The 23,035-nt window shown below is 30.4% G+C and overlaps 1 protein-coding gene across 3 annotated transcripts in view; it reads right to left on the bottom strand.

The window, feature by feature from the left end:
- bmpr1ba (bone morphogenetic protein receptor, type IBa) overlaps nt 1-23,035 on the bottom strand; it is a 68,954-nt gene that overhangs the window by 10,487 nt on the left and 35,432 nt on the right. For all 3 annotated transcript variants that reach the window (XM_051109275.1, XM_051109274.1, XM_051109276.1), the window contains 4 exons: nt 3,058-3,208; nt 2,886-2,985; nt 1,458-1,560; nt 389-485 (listed from right to left, as the gene is read on the bottom strand). In XM_051109275.1, coding sequence (XP_050965232.1) covers nt 389-485; nt 1,458-1,560; nt 2,886-2,985; nt 3,058-3,208 — 451 coding nt within the window. The remainder of the gene's footprint in view (nt 1-388; nt 486-1,457; nt 1,561-2,885; nt 2,986-3,057; nt 3,209-23,035) is intronic.

Raw genomic sequence — 23,035 nt, 5'->3', positions numbered from 1 at the left:
AAAAAACTAACTCAAAATTGACCAGTCCATAAAAAAAATACTTTTTTGCCTTTAATATCTAGCCTTAAAGGGATAGTTCACCCAAAAATTATTCATTCATCCTCAAGTTATTCCAAACCTGTATGCAAACACACACATCCACACACATAAAAAAAAAAATTAAATTAAATTAAATTAAATTAAATAGTTGGTAACAGTTGATGGCATCCACTGATTTCAATAGTATTTTTTCCATACTACTGAAGCCAGTGGGGACCAGCAACTGTTTGGTTACCAACATATAAAATATCTTCTTTTGTGTTGAACAGAAGAAAAACTCTTGGAACAACTTAATTGGATTCATTTAAGAAATACTAAAGCCTGTGTTTGTGTCTGTGTGGTAACTTACCTGAAGTAACAGAAGATGATGATGAAGGTGAGGATGAAGCTACAGACGGTCACTGAGATGAGCAGAGCGATGTGATGAATGTCTCCCACCACGTAACCTGCACACAAAAACACACACACATATTACATGTCAAAGAGCCGACAGTGAACACACAACTCTTACATCATCACATTTGGCTCTATGAACACTTCCTTCAGGAGTTCTGTGTGTGTGTGTGTGTGTGTGTGTGTGTGATGCTGAAATCAGAGCTACAGCACAGGTGTGAAGGTATGAACACACAGGTGTGTGTGTGACGGACAGTGAAGCTTCTGTTCAGCTGTGTTGATTGATGGGAGTTGACAGCCACAATAAACCCTACAGGTGTGTGAGAGTTTCTGACCTACATATACTTTTGGGAACAAATCAGACATTTTTTCAAGGAATGTTGCCCAAAGGAAAATACTAAAGAGGTTAAATAATGTTTTTGTATTCACTTCAGTTTGAGATGGTCTATAGCAGGGGTCGGCAACCTACGGCACGCAGAGGGATAATCGCCAGCGCGCAATAGGGAAAACTGCATACTGACATACATTTTGAGGTAATTAATTCTCATAGTCACACAGCCTGTTAGGAGCTATAAATGCTATTAAAGTGTGAGAATTAACTTACTCAACTTTTTTTTCTCAAATATGGCCATTTTAAGAGAGAGAGAAGCTGGGTTTCCATCCAAAGTTGCAAATTTTTTTTTTTTTAACTTAAGACTGGTTTTGTGGTCCATGGTCACATATATTAATCTGAATCTATGATTAGACTGCCAGATAAGTGTGTGTGTGTGTGTGTGTACTTGTTTTTGCTACATTGTGGGGACCAAATGTCCCCACAAGGATAGTAAAACCTGAAATTTTTGACATTGTGGGGACTGGCAGAAAATGCAGAAAGTTTTCTGTAAGGGTTAGGTTTAGGGGTAGGGTTAGGGTAAGGGGATAGAAAATACAGTGTGGACAGTATACAAACCATTGCGCCTATGGAGAGTCCCCACAAAGATAATAAACCAGACTGTGTGTGTGTGTGTGTGTGCGTGTGTACTCACTGGGTGTTCGCAGAGGAGGCAGTGTTGGATGCAAGTCTCTGTTACAGTAGTTCTGATCTGTGCAGCACTCGAGCGCTCGCCGCTGTTTAGAGTTCCCTGTGTCCTAAACACACAAATACACACTATATTAAAACATCAGCTATTTCGGGTGGTATTTCAAATTCTGAAACAATATGTGCAACTCATTTAACCTTTATAATGTGACACATTTCAAGTAAAATGTTCACTGTTTTCAAGTGAATGTTCAGCATCAGATAATGTACTATAGGGGCAGGACTTAAAATAAGTGTGGAAAAATAGTGTGCAATATTATTCATTAAAGTCCCGCTGTAGTCAAAATTTTTATAACTCTACCCCCCTTGCCTCATTTACTATACGCGGATCTATGAATATGCAAAATAGCCCCGCCCTCACACAGTCACACCAGCCGTGATCCACTAACTGAACTGTAGTAAACGCGATATAATGGCGAAACACGGATAATGACTGATAAAATAATTGCTTTTGTGCTGAAAATCCTGTTGGTATATTTTGCATGCTAATGATAGGAATCTATCCTTTGACGTGATTGGTTGTTTCAAACCGCATTTCTGGGACAGCCTTTGGGAAACTACAGTTTTAGGAGAAAATACTCAGCGATGGTGTTGATTAATGGACTGGGACATGGTTCCTCTAAAAGCATATTTAAAAACACCACATAGACAAATAAACTAAATAAAAATCTTGATTTTCACTACAGGGGGACTTTAACATAATTTTTCAGTGTCCACATGACTTTGGCTTTGGTAGAAGAAAAGAAAATAAATTTTAGCAAACAGTATTTGCACAATATAACCAGTGGCATGTATTATGAAAATAAGTATGATTGAATTTGATCGTATATTATTTTATGTTATGATACAGTTGAGTGTCAAAGCAATAGTTCACTCAAAATATTGACTATAAACTACTTTTATGGTAATTTTTGGAGCTTGGCAGCATAAATCACTGTTCATTTTCATAATATAGACATTTCTTCTGCTCATCAAGGCTAAATTTATTTGATCAAAAATACAGGAAAAACAGGAATATTATGAAATATTATTATAACTTAAAATAACTGTTTTCTATTTGAATACATTTTGAAATGTAATTTATTCCTGTGATGCAAAGCTGAATTTTCAGCATTATTACTCCAGTCTTCAGTGTCACGTGATCCTTCAGAATCATTCTAATATGCTGATTTGCTGCTCAAGAAACATTTATTAGTATCATTAATGTTGAACACAGTTGTGTTGCTTCACATTTTTTTCTTTAATGAATAGAAATTTCAATAGAGCAGTGTTTAATACACAGTGAGTTACATAAGGCTTTTGTTTCGTCTGTGCTTAAGGACTGATACATTAACACTTAAGTGGTTTATTTTGGAAATTAGAGTTTATGACTCACTCGGCACTGAAACTCTGATCCGACCAGACCCAGACAGCCTGATGTTAACACAGCCGTTCCACCCTCTTCCTCCACCATGGTGAAGCAGTAACCGTCCGTCCTGAACACAAAACACATATGTAATACCGTGTACAGTAGGAGTACATAAGTGAGACGGGATGTGTCCTGATACCTGCATGTGTTATTGGTGGAGTCCTCGGGACAGTGATGGTAACAGTAACACCACAGGAAGCGCTGAGGTAGAGCCGGCGCATCACTTCCTGTCTCCCGACGTTCTTCCACCTTCCCAGAATTCCTCAACAGCATGGTGTCCAAAACATTAGCTGGAGAGGAAGAGAAAAGGAAATGGCTCAGTTATCATCCTGCAGTATCTGTCAGAAACTCACACAATATCTTTCCAACTGCATTTCATTCCTACTTGTTTACGGAGCAAAATTAACGGGGAGAGAGCGAACTGAATAATTACTCCAGATTTCCAGACTCTCAGGATCAAAACACACAGCTTTGAAGCATGAAATTTATGGCACCTGGGGAAATATGGCTGCAAATATCACATCATTCTTACTCTTTCATCTTCAAACATTTTCAGAGAAAAAACGCCCCCGAGACATTTGATAAATTAAACAAAAAGATGGAAATGAAGGTTGGACGGCCTGTCACTTGTTTTGGAGTGATATGAAGAGATTATATGAGAAGTTTGTTTAAAGAAGGGCTTCTCAAACACTCGATCTGAACGGATGCTGAACTTGGTGAGCAGGTGAGTCAAGAAGAAATGGACATCAAGGATAAACTCGCTAAAAATAATATCGATTGGTTAGTGTAAAACATTTTTTAAATGGAAAAAAAAAAAATTGATCAAATAAAACTACAAAAACACAAATATTATTACACCACAGTCAGTATTCAATTATAATATTCATCAAAACAAGTAAAAAAACAATCACACAGCCCTAATTTAAAAGAAAACTTCTCACTCATGTTTTAATACAGAAAATATAAAATACGGAAAATTTGTGTTTTTTAAATTTATGGCATGTATGGCATTTTTACGTCTAATTAAATTGTATGTTTTCCAATTAATCATCTATTATGTCAAATTCAATGATTTATATTTAGTTTACCAATCATACGAAATCAGTATTAACAAAATTAATTTGTTCTACAAAGCTGGTGCAGAACAACACAAAAGTGGCTTGTAGATATATTTTCAGACGTGTAATGACGCTCAGAGGTGGCATGAGTGCAATCAAATTCATAAATTCAAGGATAATGTTTTAAATATACAATTTTGACTATAGAAATATTAAATAATTTAACTAACTAAAATAATAATACTATAAAAATGAAACTAAAATTGCCAGTAGGTGGTGGCAACTCACTGATTTTATCACTGAATCATTCATTCATTTGATTCATTCGAATGACTGATTCACTCAAGAATCAAGCAAGTGACTGACTTAATGAATAAGTACCAAACGTGGCTTGTAGGTGTATTTTCAGATGTTTAATTGCGTTCAGAGGTGGCATGAGCGCAATTAAATTAATAAATTCCTGTTTAAATTGTTTTAAATATAACATTTTAAATATAGAAAAATTAAATGATTTAAATAACTAAAAAGATACTTTAAAAATGAAACACATAGGCCAGTAGGTGGTGGCAAGTCATAGATTTTTACCACTGAATCGATTGATTCAATTGAATTGATTCAACTGATTCGTATGAATGGCTGATTCATTCAGGAACTAAACAAGTGTATGTCTTTATGAATGGGTAACTGAATCATTGACTCACTGGATGCATTTAAAAATGCACGCTAATTTATAAACCAAACTGTTTAAAAACATTTTTGTTGATGAAATAGAGCAAAATCAGCCAGAAAATGGAAAGTCACATAATATTAAGTTCTTGTTTATTTAACTGTTGTATTTATTCAATATCACATTTACAAACTCCCTTAAAGGGATAGTTCACCCAAAAATGAAAATGTGATGTTTATCTGCTGACCCCCAGGGTATCCAAGATGTAGGTGACTTTGTTTCTTCAGTAGAACACAAACGAAGATTTTTAACTCAAACCGTTGCAGTCTGTCAGTCATATAATGGCAGTCAATGGCTACCAAATCTTTGAGAGTAAAAAAAACATACACAAACAAAACCAAATTAAACCCTGCAATTCATGACGATACACTGATGTCCTGACACACGAAACGATCAGTTTGTGTGAGAAACTGAACAGTATTTATATCATTTTTTACCTCGTCATGCGGCAGATGCTGTGCATGCGCTCAGGACAGTAGGACATAGCGGTGAATCAAAAAAAAAAACAAACAAAAAAAACAAGGTATAAATACTGTTACGTTTCTCTCACAAAACAAAGTTTCGTGTCTTAGGACATCAGTTTGTGTATGTTTCTTTACTCAAAGATTTAGTAGCCATTGACTGCCATTACATGACTGACAGACTGCAACGGTTTGAGTTAAAAATCTTCGTTTGTGTTCTACTGAAGAAACAAAGTCACCTACATCTTGGATGCCCTGGGGATAAGCATCAAAATTTTCATTTTTTGGTGAACAATCCCTTTAATAATCATTAAAGCTGTTCATCGCAATCTCACAAATTTCCATTATAATCATCAAAGCCCTACAATGCACAATGAATCTCTTATTTACACCCAGTCTACCCTGTTTGTTATAATATCAAGATTCATAATCTTGCAGAACTCAACACTGAACAAACGTGTTTTAAGCAGTGAGTGGATTCTGCTCAACATTGCGTTTAAGGAATCAACAGATATGTCTGTGATCCATTACTCAACGCTGCAAAAACATGTTGTAAGTAGAAAAAAATATGCTGATCGGGTCAATAGCACTGGTGGTCCTAAATATTTTTTTCCTAGTCGCACACAGTAGTTTTCAATGGTTGCACTGTAGAGCCCTGTTATGTATATTTGTATATAACAATAAAATAAAAATATCTACGTATTAGTGTTGGTAATTTTGGCAGCTGAATGAATATGGAATATTCTATAAAAATGTTAAATAATTATTCCAAATACATACAACAAATACAAACAAATTGCAAGTAAAACAAATAAATAAATAAATAAATAATCAGCTCAAAAATAATCTTACAAGAACAAATTGAAAAACTAACAAAAACAAAGCTAAACTGGCATGACAACTTGAATATAAAGTAAAATTAATTCATAAAAAAATGCAAAAATATGGTTATACACCATAATAACCTTGCTGAGAGCACAATTGTGCTTTTGTATCCGTGAGCAAGACACTTAACCTGGGGTTATTGCTGCTGTAATTAGTGCATGCTAAGTCACTGTGGGTGAAAAGTAGGTAACACAGTTACGATACAGGGCTGTAAAGTTGATGTGTGTGTTTTTTTCTCTCCCACAAGAGCTTGTGCATATGACCGAACATACACACACACATGGTTTTAGACGGTCACAAAGGTGCTTATAGAAGCTGACCAAACACCCTTCAGTCAAAATAACTCCACATCTGTGAGCTGTTAAAAACAGAGAGGGGGTGCTGAGGAATGCTGTATATAATTTTGACATCAAGACATAAAATAACGATGCTTATTTCACGGCTCTCTGGAACACTTCATTGTGATTAGCCGATTCAGTGGTCAAATATTCTTGTATATAACATTGATAATCATGTTTATATACAGTAAAAATTAGACTCCATGTAACACTCAGTTTTACCCATATGTATATTAACTAATAACTATCAATAATAAATAGTAGTATATATAATATAAACAAATTAATTTATATCTTTCATAACATAGTTGAGAAACTATATGCAAAGTTTGGTTCATGTATGTTTAGTGGAAGCTCATTTAAACACATTAAGGCAGGCGATGTTAAAGCATAAGCATACTAATGTGCATGTAAAAATAAAAAACAAAAAAATTGTAATAAATTTAATGTAGTTGTTTTATCTAATAAAATAAAATAAAAATAATTTAAAAAATCTCTTATTTGTTCAAGGAATGTTAACAACTTTTGGTTTAAAAAAATAACTAATTAAATGTAAAAATAATAAAATTAATAAAATTAAAAAAATAATAATTAATATAAAAAATAATGTATTTGTTAGTATAATCACAATGTAATAGTTTTAATAAAATAAAATAAAATAAAATGTTATAAGGAATGTTTTCAACTTTTCATTTTAAAAATTATTATTAAATGTTGAAATGACATTATCAAAGATTATAAGCTTTTATTATTACTACTGTAGAAGTTAACTAATTTTAACTAATGTAATTCCTATGGGTAGACTTTTTAAAAACGTGAATCTCCTATTTTGGTTTAATAAAATAAAATAGAATAAAATAAAATAAAATAGAATAAAATAAAATAAAATAAAACAAAATCTCTCATTTGTTCAAGGAATGTTAACAACTTTTTTTTATCTAAAAATGTACTATTATATCTACTGTGCATGTAAAAAAATAATAATAATAATAATAATAATAATAATAAAGAATACATTAAAACATTTAAAAAACAATAATTAAATGTAATTGTTTTATCTACATTATTATTAAATGTACTTGTTAATATCATCATACTGTAAAAGTTCTTAATAAAATAAAATAATTAAAAAAAAAATCTCTTAATTGTTCAAGAAATGTTAACAATTTTTGATTTTAAAAATGTACTATTAAATCTACCGTGCATGTAAAAATAATAAAAAAATAATTTTAAAAAATTAAAAAAAAAAACAATAATTAAATGTAGTTATTTTATGTACATTATTACTAAATGTACTTGTTAATATCATTATAACTTTTGATTTTAAAAATGTACTATTAAATGTTGAAATTAACATTATAAAAGATTGTTAGTTATTATTACTACTGTAAATGTTAACTAATTTTAACTAATCAAAGTAATTCCTATGGGTAGATTTTTAAAATGTGAATCTCCTATTTTGGTTTAAAAAAATAATTGTTATCTTTATTTAAAGGGATAGTTTGGCAAAAAAAAAAAAGTAATTTTAATAAATATAAGCAATTTTAAAAAATGTAAGTAATATTAAAATATAATATAATATAATATAATATAATACTGGAATAATAAAATAAAAAACATTTTATATAAAATTTTAACTCAAAACTGTATTTCATGTCTGTAATGTAGTCATATAGTCTAGGTCGCGGTGGGGTCCTGTTCACCCTGTCTGGGTTTATTTTTGCGATAATGACCACCTGACGGTACATTATGTTATATTTAGTACCTTAAAGTCAGCTTGAGCAGACTCCCTCTCTCTCAGCAAACTATTCTTGTCTTTCACTCTCTCTGTTACAAACACTATCACTAGTCTAAACTCACTAATGCACTGCTTATATTACAGAGCCGAACACAGCACTGCTTTAGTCTGGAGAAAGAATGGAGGCCAGTCTGTGTGTGTCTGAAAGCATCCTAGCACGTCTAACACACATAATTAAGGGACGACTTTAATCCTACAAAGTACAGACACACTTACACAGACATGTGAGTGTATACAGTAAGACTCATTCATGTGTCCCGCGACATAAACACTCACGCTTTCCCACACGCGCCGTGAGTGTGATGCACTGCTGTTCAAGATCTCATCCCATCCCTTCTGATCCATTTTTTTTCCACATATGCTCACTTTATGAAACACACACACATAAACGCAGACAGATTTTGGCCCTCACTCGCATAGTTAAGAGAGCCCTGTGAAAACAGTCGTAAACACAGTCACCGCTGTGAGACGTAACGTATAAACAGAACAGCTCATTTATAACCGCTAACCCGAGAGCGTTCAGCTTACAGTGACGCACAACTCGTACGCTCAACATCGCGCTGCAGAAACAGCTTTTAGTTTGTTTGGTCTTTACTGGAATATTTATTGATTTCACACATTTTTCACAACTACTACTTGTACTAAAAATGTCTACATAAATTTAGTAACACTTTACAATAAGGTTTCACTTGTTAACATTAGTTAATGCTTTAGATAAAATAAAATAAAAACAATAAAATAAAACAATAAAATAGAATAAACATAAAAATAAAAATAAAATATAAAATGGCTCTCATTTGTTAACAACTTTTGATTTTAAAAATGTACTCTATTAACCTTAACATTAAAAAAGATTATTAGTTATTATTATTACTACTGTAGAAATGAACTATTTTTAACTAATGTGTTTAACTATTTTGTGTGGGTGAATCTCCTATTTTGGTTTAACAAATAAAATAAAATAAAACAAAAAAACAAAACAAAACAAAAAACTTTTGGTTACGAAACACGACGAAATAGGAAGCTCCTGTTTTGGTTAAATCACTAACATGAACTTTTATTTTCAAATAAACATAAAAAATATATACAAATAAAAAAACAAACAAACAAACAAATGGTTAAAGCACCAAAATAAAATAAAATAAAATAATTTGTTAACAACTTTTAATTTTAAAAATATATGTTATGTTTTAGAAATGTGAAGCAATAGTTAAATAAATAAAATAAAATAAAATAAAACTGAGAAGCTCCTACTTTGGTTAAAGCACCAAAGTTAAAAAAAATGAAATGAAATAAACTAAACTAAAATAAACTAAAATAAAATAAAATAAAATAAAATAAAATAAAATAAAATAAAGTTAAATAAAATAAAATAAAATAAAACAAAACAAAAAACTGAGAAGCTCCTACTTTGGTTAAAGCACCAAAATAAAATAAAATAAGATAAAATAAAATAAAATAAAATAATTTGTTAACAATTTTTGATTTTAGAAATGCATTATCAAATGTTCAAATTTCACATTATCATAGATTATTAAATACTAGAATGGAAGTATTGTACAATGTTAGCTCATGTTAACTAATGTAGTTAACAAATTTTAACTAATGTAATTCCTATGGGTGAAGTTTTTTTTAAATGTGAAGCAGTAGTTAAATCACTAAAATAAAATACAACAAAATAAAATTTAATTAAATTATAAAATTCAATAAAATTAAAATAAAATCAAGTATGTTAACAACTTTTGATTTAAAAAAATTTATTATTAAATGTATTATTAATTATTAAAATTTAAAATTATTAAATACTACACTTCATTTTAACTAATGCAGTTAACTAATTTTAATGTAATTCCTATGGGTGGAATAAAATAAATATTGTACATTTGTAAAATTTGTAAAATAAACAAAGATTTGTTCAAGTATGTTAACAACTTTTAATGTTAAAAATGTATTATAAAATGCTCAAATTAACATTATAAAGATATTATATTATTACATTATAAATATTAGAATAGAAGTATTAGACACTGTTAGTTCATTTTAACTAATGCCGTTAACTAATTTTAACCAATGTAATTCCCATGGGTGACATTATCATGAATATGAAGCTACAGGTAAATCAAATCAAATCAATAAATTAAAAATAAAATAAAATAAAATAAAATAAAATAATACATTTGTTAGTTTTGTTAGAAAACGGATACAACTTTTGTTTTTTAAAATGATTTATAAATGTAATTAAAAATGTTAAAGTTAGCATTAACAAACATTAAATACTGAGAAGAATTGTTCATTGTACTAATGTAGGTAACTAATGAAACTTTACCGTAAAGTGTTACCAACAAACACGTTTGACTGTAAAACTGCACCGATCCCAGCAGCTGACAGAAATAAACTCGTGTGTCACTCACAGCTGTTTTTGGCTCTGTTTCTTAACATTGTAAGCGGCGTGAATCTGGCACAGGAGATACGCGATCCTTCGTTTCTCACTCGCGTCACTCTCCATCTGGCTGTCAGAGCGCAAATACTGCTCACTGCATAGGGAGTCATTTACATAATGTAAACACTGACTCGCCAACTATTTGACTACTTTTCTGGATGACTAGTCAATTAGTAAAAATGAGTAGTTGTGCAAGCTCTACTGAAAACAAATCTGCACTGAACATACAGCAATTATACTCAGACAAACACAGTATTAGAACATTTACTCCATTAGAAGCTTTGAGTAGACATGCAGTATGCATGTAATATGGCTGAAGAAAGATTTGAAAAAATAACCTATATCTAATATGGAATAGGCAATATTCTTCGGTGTTCTTCATATCAATAGCTTTAATGATTTCACCTAAATGTATGTGATGACTGAATAATGCCACATTTTTTTCTTTTTACAAACACAAGACGCCAAGAGAAAAAAATTTTAAAACATAGAAAAAACAATTTGACTTCTCAAAGTTATGAAAGAAAAATGAGAAGAAAAAACGGGGTTACGTTTCAGAATTTATAATAATATTTATAATAAAATGTTATTTACGCATAACTGTTTATACATAAAATAAAACTAAAGTACAGTAAAATTGTTTCAAAAGTCACATAAGAGAAACACAATTCTGTTAATCTTTTGTTAGCTCATAAAAATATTATTTTACAAATATTAGCTTGTAAAAACTATTTAAAAATATGTATAGCCTAACCTATACCAACATATATGCTAAGTAAAAAAAAATAAAAAAATCATTTGTAATAAAATAAAATAAAATAAAATAAAACTAAATTAAATTAAATTAAACTAAACTAAATTAAATTAAATTAAATTAAATTAAATTAAATTAAATTAAATTAAATGGGGTTTTGTTTGAGAATTTATAATAATATTTATAATAAAATTATGTTTATGCCTAATTGTTTATACATACAATAAAACTTAAGTACATTAAAAAATAAAAATAAAATAAAACAAAATAAAATAGGACTAATAGGTTTATGTTTGAGAATTTATAATAATATTTATAAGAAAATGTTAACACATAATTGTTTATACATAAAATAAAACTAGAGTTCATTAAAAATGTTTTAAAAGTCACATAAGAGAAACACAATTCTGTTAATGTTTTGCTAACTTATACAAAATATTATTTTATAAATATTAACCCATAAAAACTATTTAAAAATATAGCCTAACATATACCAAAACATATGCTAAATATATTTTGAGTAAAAGCAACTTTTTGTATAATAAAATAAAATGGGACCAATGGGGTTATGTTTGAGAATTTATAATAATGATGTATAAAATGATAGTAAAATTGTTTATGCATAATTGTTTATACATACAATAAAAGTAAAGTACATTAAAATAAAATAAAACTAAAGTTCATTAAAAATGTTTTAAAAGTCACATAAGAGATACGTTTGTTAAATGTTTTGTTAACTTATAAAAAAATATTATTTTACAAATATTAGCCCATAAAAACTATTTTAACTATTAAAAATATATCCTAACGTACACCAAAATATATGCTAAATATATAGTTAAAAAATGCAACTTTTTGTTTGTAATAAAATATAAATAAAATAAAAAAAATAATAATAATAATTATAAAATAAAATAAAGTAATAAAAAATAAAATAATAAAATAAAATAAAATAATAATTTAAAATAATACAAAATTTTTAAATAATAATAATGAAATAAGAAATGTCAAGTGAAATGTAAAATGTTTCATTAACAGGCAAAATTATATAACACCAAAAGTAAGAGCAAATGTAACATTTCAAATACAAAGCAAATGTTTTTGATCATATTAAAATAATCAAATAAAAAGTATAATATTTTTTAATATATCATCCTTTAATGTTTATATCATAAATATGATATAAAAATGTCTCACACACACACACACACACACACACACACACACACACATACATATAGAACAATTTTGCTATATTTAGATCATATATCTAAAAATACCAAAACTGTTTACAAAGGCAAATTATTAAAAATGTCTTTTAAAGACAAGTAAAATGGTCTTAATTTCAGTTTTGCTTCACATCTAAAAATGCATAAAGTCAGGATTAAATGTATTTTAGGGCAGTCTATAGTAATTATAATTAGCTTAATTAAATAACAAAAGCCGTCAACAGGGTGTCCCCAATTACACAGTGAGGTTTCCACACACACGCTCAACCACACTGAGGTCTGACCTTTAACCCCAAAATCCAACCACTTCAGTATGCCACAGTCAGGCTTGACACACCTGTCAATCAAAACCCAGAGCCGTCAATCAAACCCGCAGGGGTCTGGAGATAATGAGTGTACACGAATGAAAGGAAAAAAGATCAATACAACAGATGCAAGAAAGTGAAACTGCTATGAGAAGAAGAAAAGATAAGAGCGGAGAATAGATGCAGAACAGACAAAAGAGAGCTACAACTGTGTCTTTATCTGCCGGGCTTTGTCAAGCACGACTGGCCGTCTGAATGGGCCTGAACTCAATCAAAATCTCTTTTTCGCTCCCTGTCAGGCTGATGGTTGAATAAAACCCCTGAGGACTGAGATTTTCACACACAGAGACACTTTTCATTCCTTTACACAGCCAAATAATCACTGTGAATATGTCAGAGAAGCCCGACAGCTCCGTAAAGCTGCTTCCTGCTCCTCATTCACAGTTTTGTCTATATGTGTGAATCTATTATCGAGATTTAAAGGAGCCTAATGTCTATATAGACAATAATGTCGATTCGTTCCTCAGTTTATAAAAACTAATGAGAAACGTGCCTACAGTGATGCATTTAAAAATGGAAGAATATAATGATGTGCTTTTTCTCTAGCGCTTATAAAATAAATAAAATAAAATAAAATAAAATCCTCCTACTTTGGTTAAAGCAATGAAATGAAATGAAATTTAAAAAATAAAAATCAAACATTAAAATTTTATAAAAAATTAAATCAAATAAAAAAAATACTAAAATAAAAATTAAATTTAAATTTAAATTTAAATTAAATTAAATTAAATTAAATATAAACAGAACATTTTATTATTTTAAAAAAACAATAGTTAGTTAAGCTGTGAAATAGTCTAAAACATCTTTTTGGGCTGTGACTATTCTTGATCTTTTACATAAAAGATAAAATAAAATAATAAAATTAAATACAAAATTAAATAAAAATAAATTAAATGATAAATTAAAAATTAAATTCAATTAAAAATACTGAGCTGAGAGTACTTTTCTAAGCAGATGAACTTCTGGTTATGAAAGGGGAAGAACTGAGAAGCTCCCACTTTGGTTTATTTTTATTATTTTTTAATTTAATTAAATTTTTTAAGCAATAAAATGAAATGAAATGCAATAAAAATGAATAAAATAAAATAAAATTAAATTAAATTAAAAATGTTATAAAATGAGCATTTTATTTTTAATTTTATTTAATTTAAATTTAATTTAAAGATTTTCAATTGAATTGAATTTTTTCAAGCAATGAAATAAAATAAATAAATTAAATTAAATAATAAATTAAATTAAATTAAATTAAATTAAAAATAAACTACAAATTATATAAAATAAAAAATTAATTCAATTAAAAAAATAATACAATTTAAATTTAATTTAAATTAAATAAAAAATAAAATGCTCATTTTATAACATTTATTAATTAAAAAAACAATAGTTGAGCTGTCAAATGGTCTAAAATGTCCTTTTGGGCTGTGATTACTTTTGATCTTTTACATAAAAGATAAAATAATGAATACAATACCATAAAAAATAAATTCAATAATAAATTAAAAATTAACTTAAAATAAATTAAACATAAAATAAAATGCAATTTAATTTCTTTAAAAAATGTTCATCATTTTTTATATTTCAAAAAATATATGATAGTTACTTGAACTGTCTAAAATGTCCTTTTGGGCTGTGCCTACTTCTGATTTCTTTTACATCACTTCCACATCCCTTCTGGATATCCATGTGCAGATACCAAGCAAAAATAACAGGGTTGAAGCTGAAACATAAGCACTTGAAAGACAGTATATTACTTTGCACATTGCACTTTGAAGACAGCTTTATTGGTATAAACACATCTCCTGTTCTATATACAGCGAGGTAGGAATCCAAACTGTTGTCTGTGATAGTTGACAGCATGCCACCAAATGCAGGCTAAAAACAACCTACAATATTCCTGTAATTGAAGCATACATGCCATAATATACATCCGCAGTCATAACAGGCTCATGTCGGTGACGTCTGAAATGCGTCGTTTCAGAGCCGTGTGTTACCATGGCTCCTCAGCGAGAGTTCTGCAACTGTCTGTTATGTAAATAAAGAAAATTCCACTCATATCTGGAATGAAACGGAGTCTGGAGGTCCAAGTCTTTTTGACTTTCTGTAAAAACACACTGCTCGACCCTAATTAGCTGATGTGATAACCTTGATTTAAATTCCCTGGAAGCATCCGAACATCTTAAGATGACACAAGGTTGCTGCAGGGTGACAAGTCTTTATCGGTCACTCGCACACAGATGCTGCTAACAGCACATCATATAAACACCCGCTGACACCATATTAAGACAGCAAACGCTCAGTAAGCGCTGATGTTAACACACCATGAGCGTGAGGGATGACTGTGCAGTGGCTTATGTGCAAACCGTGGCCTTGTGTTTGTGTTTATGCCGAGATGTAATTTACAAGGTCATCTTGAAACTCAATCACCTGACCCTGAACATTCCAGTGACCCTTCACACACACATACACACACACACACATCCACCACACTCTACGAAATATAAAATAAACACGGCACTTTCAAATAAACAGCAGAAGCAAAACTCAGACTTCCATTTCAAGAATCTTTCAACAACATGAGAGAAACAAGAAAGAGCCTCTGGCCAACTGAGAAAGTTGAGAGCGAAAACAGAAAGAGAAAAACGGGTTTCTGCTCAAATTTTAGTAACTGTTTAGTAACTTCAGTAACTGTTAAACAGTTAGTGGCACGTGCTCTTGTGTTCAAAAAGAGTGAAACTGAAATAAGCAAAGCATGTGAGACTGTGCTATACTGTAAATACAACAGGTGCATTAACGTGGAGCTTTGTATTCTGACTACAATCGGTTTAAAAGTGCTTGTTTTGGGTGCCGGAATGGCCGTTTTTACTGCTTGATGAAATATACACTACAAGCCAAAAGTTTTTGAACAGTAAGATTTTTAACGTTTTTACAGAAGTCTTTTCTGCTCACCAAGCCTGCATTTATTTGATTCAAAGTACAGCAAAACTGTAAAATTGTGAAATATTTTTACTTTTTAAAAGAACTATTTTCTATTTGAACATATTTAAAAATGCAATTTATTCCTGTGATTTCAAAGCTGAATTTTTAGCATCATTACTCTATTCACATGATCCTTCTGAAATATTTTGTAACATTATAAATGTCTTTATTTTAATCAATTTAAAGCATTTAATTGTTCTAGACTCTATTTTAATGGTTAAATAAAAATTTTTTTTAAAAAAAGAATCAAAATCATGTCAACTGAGTGTTTGTGTTTTTTTTCCCCTCAAATCGGTTTTATTTTTATCAAATTCTTAGTTTTTCTTTTTTCTGGATTCCGTTTGAATGGTTTAATTAAATTTGAATAATTAAAAGCATCTCTAATTAATTGGTTTTATTTAAACTAAATAATGTATTATTATTTTATTTATTTATTTTCAGAAATACTGTGTTGTGTATTTACAATTTTCTGGTAAATAAGGTCTGGTAAATAATTTCTCTGGAAAATATTCTTTTAAAAATAATAATTTTATGATTAGTAGTAATATCATTACATTACGTAATATCTTTCTGTCACAGTTTCTTCAAGTGAAACCAAACTTTTATTTTGACAGGTTGCTATAAAGACCTTAATGACGATAGTTTTACTTAAATGAAACGCTAAAATGCTCATGAAGTGACTCTCAGAGCAGTTCTAGAGATCATGTTCATGTGTTCATGTTAGGGCTGGGCGATTTTTCTGATTTTATCAGTTCATTCGAATGTAATTTTCAAAACAATAGAAAAGCAGGGTAATCGAATAAAAAACCTGTGCAGAACTACTACTGTATGTCTAATATGTCATGCTTGCATCACGGTGACAATCAAACTGCTGTTCATTGTTTTTACAGAACACTGTAATAGTCCACTGGTGTTGTACATCCAGTCATTTTGAATTTAAATTACCTTGACTTCTCAGATTTTTTAAAAGCATTTTCCTCATATTATTTCTAAACATGAATGAAATGTATAAGAATCTTTCTGCGAAGATAGGTGACAAGTGATTTGTTTACATCATGTTGACAACTTCATGTGTGATGCACTTGGAATACAATTTTCTTTAACTAGAAGGTTAATAAAGAATAAGTTACTTGAATCATGTTGTAGTTACATTTTCAAGTTGACTAGTTAAGGCAAAAAAAAAAACGGCCTAGTTCATGCACTCTATATTGTGTTGGCAGAGGCTGAAAACACTGCGAGCGTCATGTCCGCTTCAGTATGTGTGTAGTTAATGAAACCATTTATTCACACAGAGACACGCAGGATTCATATTTAAATAGTATTTTTGCGGCTTAATATTCAGACACTAGTCCATATCACACGTTTGATTTATTCATCCCAAATTTGGCAAATTCCATAACATTCCACGTTATATAGTAAATTCCATTTTTGTGACTGGATTCTGCGATTTTGAACGCATTTTCCACATTGCGGAAATCATAAGGCCCTAGGACGGTTAGTATGCAACAACAGCGCAAAACTTTGTATATTCATGCATGAGTGCATCAAAAGATTAAATACAATTTGAAGCTTGTGACGTACAACTACGCAAATCAACCTGATCACTTTTTTTTGTGTTCAAGTAAACAATATGTTCGTATTCAAACAAAAATTGTCTATGCAAACATGGCTGATGATGGTTATTGGTCATATTGTTAAGGTGTGTTCACATTTACCATTGTTCAGCAAATTTTAAAGTAACAGGAATCCATGCAATTAGGAATTTCGAAAAGGTGAAAGATTACCCCTTGCAGATTTTGCAGGAGGTTCAAGTTGGACAAACACAATGACCTACAAAAAGCTGCTTGGTTTGAAAGTGATTTCTGTGTGAGCTTTGCTTCATGCATTGCTACACTATTGACAATGTTTAATAGACCTTTTTGCCTGTGAAATTTCATTAATGTGACCACACCTTTAGGCAAGACTCACAATGGAGTCAGTGCAATTTTTAACCATTAATGTATACATTTTATATAATGGCTAATGTGTAATAAAAATATTAAGGATACATTTATTTTAAAACTATACAAGACTAACTAGCAGGTGTTTACTTTCCTGTTGCAAAACAAGAAATGCATTAACACCTCATTTGATACAGTAGCAGAACAATGTCATTTTTGCTGCATATGATTGGACCATGATTAAAAAAAACTAATTGACACACTAATGATGCTGCATTGATGAAAAATTGAAGTTTTCACGGCACATGGCTCATTTGTACATTTATAACATAGTGCAGACAGAAAGCAAAAATGCATTCTTTCTTTAAGCCAAATTAAAGATTGCAAGAAATCAAGAAATCAAGAAATGCAAGAAGTTTTGCCCAACCAAATGCTTTCCAAAATGAGAAGTGGCCAGTGACAAGTCATGGCTGTGATGTAAACCAAAGTTAGCTATTTTGAAAAAAACTGTCTATGCTTTTCAATATGTCTTCTGCAAAATATTTCAACAAAAAAAAAACATTTCACTGCTGCTGAACTCCCACACTTCTCACTCTCTGCTGTGAAATCTGTTCATGATTACTGCATAAGATCCTTTCAGCACAAACTGAAATAAAAGAAGGCCCGTAAACCCTCAGCTGTCCGTCCAGGTGGGGCACTGGAACGTTCAGCCTACGTATCACGACAGAAGTGAAAGGTGGGAACAGGTGCGTCTACGGATGGGGTCAATACTAAAGATGGAGAGATGAAAGAGAGGCCAGATTATAAAGAACAGAAGATAAAGGCATTAAGAAGGACTGACACACAACACCTCCAAATATCAAATCCAGCTGCTTCTTTCCCATCATGCATTTGGGTTAGAGTGAACCACAGAAATACAATAGAGTTTAGAGAATAGAGATTTAGAGAATATACCACTGTCAGTGGTACCCGAATATCACACTACCTGTCAAAAGTTTTTGTAGATTTTTTAAATGTTTTTTTTTAAAGACCTTTCTGCTCACCAAGCCTGCATTTATATGATCCAAAATACAGAAAAAGCAGTGATATTGTCAAATATTTTTACTATTTAAAATAACTGCTTTCTATTTGTAATATATTTTAAAATGTAATTTATTTCTGTGAACAAATCTAAATTTTCAGCATCATTACTCCAGTCTTCAGTGTTACATGATTCTTCAGAAATCACTGTAATATGCTGATTTGCTGTTCAAGAAACATTTATTATTGAGTATTGAGTTGAGTAAATTTTTTTCAGGAGTCTTTGATAAATAGAAAGACCCAAAGATTTATCATTTATCTCAAATAACAAGCTTTTGTAACATTATACACTATACCATTCAAATTAATACTTTTATTTAGCAAGGATGCTTTAAATTGATCAAATGTGATGATAAAGTCTTTTATAATATTACGAAATATTTCTATTTCAGATAAATGCTGTTCTTCTGAACTTTATATTCATCAAAGAAACCTAAAAAAAATACTCAGCTGTTTTTAACATAATAATAAATGTGTTTTGAGCCACAAATCAGAATATTAGAATGATTTCTGAGGGATCATGTGACTGGAGTAATGATGCTAAAAATTCAGCTTTGAAATCACAGAAATAAATTTCATTTTAAAATATATTCAAATAGAAATCAGTTATTTTAAATAGTAAAAATATTTCAAAATTGTACTGTTTTGCTGTACTCAAATAAATGCAGGCTTGGTGAGCAGAAGAGACTTATTTAAAAAACAAAATTTTTTTGACTGGTGTGTGTTTATTTTTTATTTGATTTTTATATTTTTACATACGTTTTATTTTTTATTTATATTTTTTATATTTTAAATATAGTGTCTATTAAAGATGAAAAAGACCGTCCAAACCAAACCACAACTGTTATCTTGTTAATTTCTCATCTCTGGTCAGGATGGACCAATCACAGTTGTTTGTAATTACCGGATAAGAGTTTGCCTGAGCGAATGTTTGAACTGAACAGATTTAAATGATTACACATTTTAGAGTTCAAAAATGTACAATAAGACAAGAAACGCCCAGAGGTTTGAATGTGAACATGTGTGTTGCTCCTCATCATTAACCTCCATTAATAATACACCACAGCACCGGCTCCAGGCTGACTACGCATAGAGTGCTGTTTCTGAGTGTTACTGTTTGCAGTACTGCTGTTCTCTATCATTAAAAAGCCATTAATAAATCAAGAAAGTTCAGGCTCCAGACTGACTCACACACACACACACACACACACACACACACCTGAGTGCCATTCAAAATCCATTAAGTGAGTTATCACACAGCGACTGGAGGCCTCATTCAAGCCTCGTTCTGTGCTCATGAGATCCTCTCTGAACGCCATACTGTTAACTCTTTGAAGAACGGAAACCAAAAAAGATGGGAAAACCATTAGAAAAGTTGTCACTGTCTTTCCTTTCATTCCTTAATTTGCTGTTTCTGCAAAATATACACTAATGTTTAAAAAGTTTCTTTACAGAAATTAATACTTTTATTCAGCAAGGATGCATTAAACAATTAAAAGTGACAGTAAAGATATTTATAATGTTACATTGAAATAAATGCTGTTATTTTGAACTCAATCATCAAGGAATCTTGAAAAAAATGTATCACGGTTTCCACAAAAATTAAGCAGCACATTAAATTAGCATGTATGAATGATTTCTGAAAGATCATGTGACACTGAAGACTGGAGTAATGAGGCTGAAAATTCAGCTTTGCATCACAAAAATAAATTACATTTCATTGTATATGCAAACAGAAAACAGTTATTTTAAATTGCAATAATATTTCACAATATTATTGTTTTTCCTGTATTTTTAATCAAATAAATGTAGCCTTGGTGAGCAGAAGAGATTTTTAAAACATTTGCACTGATACTTAAAAGTCTGTCTTGCTTTATAAATAATCACAGAACATAATTCTAAGTCTAGAGAGGATCAGAATGATCTACAGTCTCATTTTTTAATCATATTGTCAAATTAACAATTTTGGTAGAAAAGGCAGAAAATAAAATGCTTTTCAAAGTCACAGTTCATTCCAGCCCATGTAAGAATAAAATCCAATCAAGTTTGGGCAGTTTACAAACACATCTTCCTGAAAAATCCAGAAAAAATCCAGTTCATTCCTATGGAACATCCCTTAAAGCTTGTCTGCATAAGCAACAGTAACCAAGGGGGCGGAGCTTAGCAAAGGCATGAAAACAGTGATAAAAACATATACATTTAAATCTACACTTGCATACTTATAAAACAATGAAAGGACGACTCACTCTGCTGTGGTACTGGCATCAAAATATGTGACTAACAAAATTACATGCGAACAAATCCCAGCTTCTCAGTCTTGTACGGTCTCAAACACTCTTTTGTTTTCTTTTATTCCTCTCTTTAACACCTCTGTCTTTCCCACACTCCAGATATCCAGCTAGAGCTGCATCTGCCGGCTGTCCGTCACAATTTTCTGGACTCCGGCCATCGAGCTGTTACAGCTGGACCGTCTGTGACATAGTCTCCCTGAGCAACTTTAAGCAGAACATTATCGTTCAAGAGTGACTACGCTGTAAAACGAAATCTGAATCACTTCATTTATCCAACAGGTGGCCACTGACAGTGAAAAGACAAACCTGTAACAGCCATTGTTAATCAGAGGCATCAGAGAATATATCTCAAAACCTCCCAGGAATAGAGGTGAGAAGGTGATGAGAGCGCTGATGAAAGGCAGTTTTTCCTCTGGGATATGAGACGTGCCCTCTGTCCAAGCCAAACAGGAAGTGAGTGTCTCAGACGGCGCTGTCAGTGAGGTGCGACTGAGAAGACCATCACATAACTGCAAGACTCAAACATTTTGGTCTTTCTCACTTGAAACGTTTCAGACTTTCTGTGTTGCTCACGCTGACTAATCAGAAATCATCATAAATAAACCAGTGTTCGTCCAATTTGTTTTAAAACGGTTAGGGTTTATCTAGCTGGTGGACCAACAGAGTAACACCAGCAAAACGTCTTTGTCGCACTGGGTAGCTGAGGAAGTCTTGCTGGTTAAGCTGGGATAAAGCGGTTTTTGCTGGTCTGACGTGATTTACCAGACCTAACCAGTTTGACCAAGATGAGCTAGTTATATAGACCAGCCTGAATCAACCAATGAGCACAAATGACAAAAACTAGAAACCATGCAAAAACAACTAAAGGCTCATTTATAGTAGGGTTGCAAGATCTGGAGAAAAATAATCAGATTGCAATTGCAAAAAAAATCCTGGTTTGCTTTGCTTGTTTGTAGGGCAAAACATAAAATGCTGTGATTATATATCAATATGACTATAATAATATTAAACACAAAACCACTACTACTACTATAAATAATAGTAATAATGAATGAATAAATGTTCTGCAAAATAAGCATTTTTACAATTATTATTATTATTAAAATAAAAAATATTACTGTCGTAATATTTCTCTGTAAAATAAAAAAATAATAGTAGTAAAATATAAATAAAATATAATTATTTATTATTGGTATTACTAAAAATACTGGCATAATTTATCCAAAAATGTTGTAACTATAAGATTAATCACAAAAACCACCACCACTACTACTACTACTACTACTACTACTACTACTACTACTACTACAAATAATAATAATAATATTAATAATAATAATTGTTCAGCAAAATAGAAGTATTTTTGTTTTATTGTTATTACAATTATTAAAAAAAGAACAATAGTATTAAAATATAAGTTTTTATTATTAGTATTACTAAATTACAAAAAAATATTTTAATCAATATGACTATAATAATATTAATCACAAAACCACCACTACTACTACTACAAATAATATGAAAATAATAAGAATAAATGTTCTGTAAAATAAAATAAAAATAAAATTATTATTATTATTATTATTATTATTAAAATAAAAATAAAACTACTGTTGTAATATTTCTCTGTAAAATAAAGTTAAATAACAGTAGTAATAAAATATTTACTATTATATATAATACATTATTATAATGTATCTGAAACATTGAAGTATAATAGCAATAAAACATACACATTACTATTGTATATACATATATACATCACACATATGCAT

This window comes from Labeo rohita, chromosome 5, assembly GCF_022985175.1.
Source record: "Labeo rohita strain BAU-BD-2019 chromosome 5, IGBB_LRoh.1.0, whole genome shotgun sequence".
NCBI classification, from domain to species: domain Eukaryota; kingdom Metazoa; phylum Chordata; class Actinopteri; order Cypriniformes; family Cyprinidae; genus Labeo; species Labeo rohita.
The sequence above is the reverse complement of the archived record's forward strand: the minus strand, read 5'-3'. Positions and strand labels throughout refer to the sequence as shown.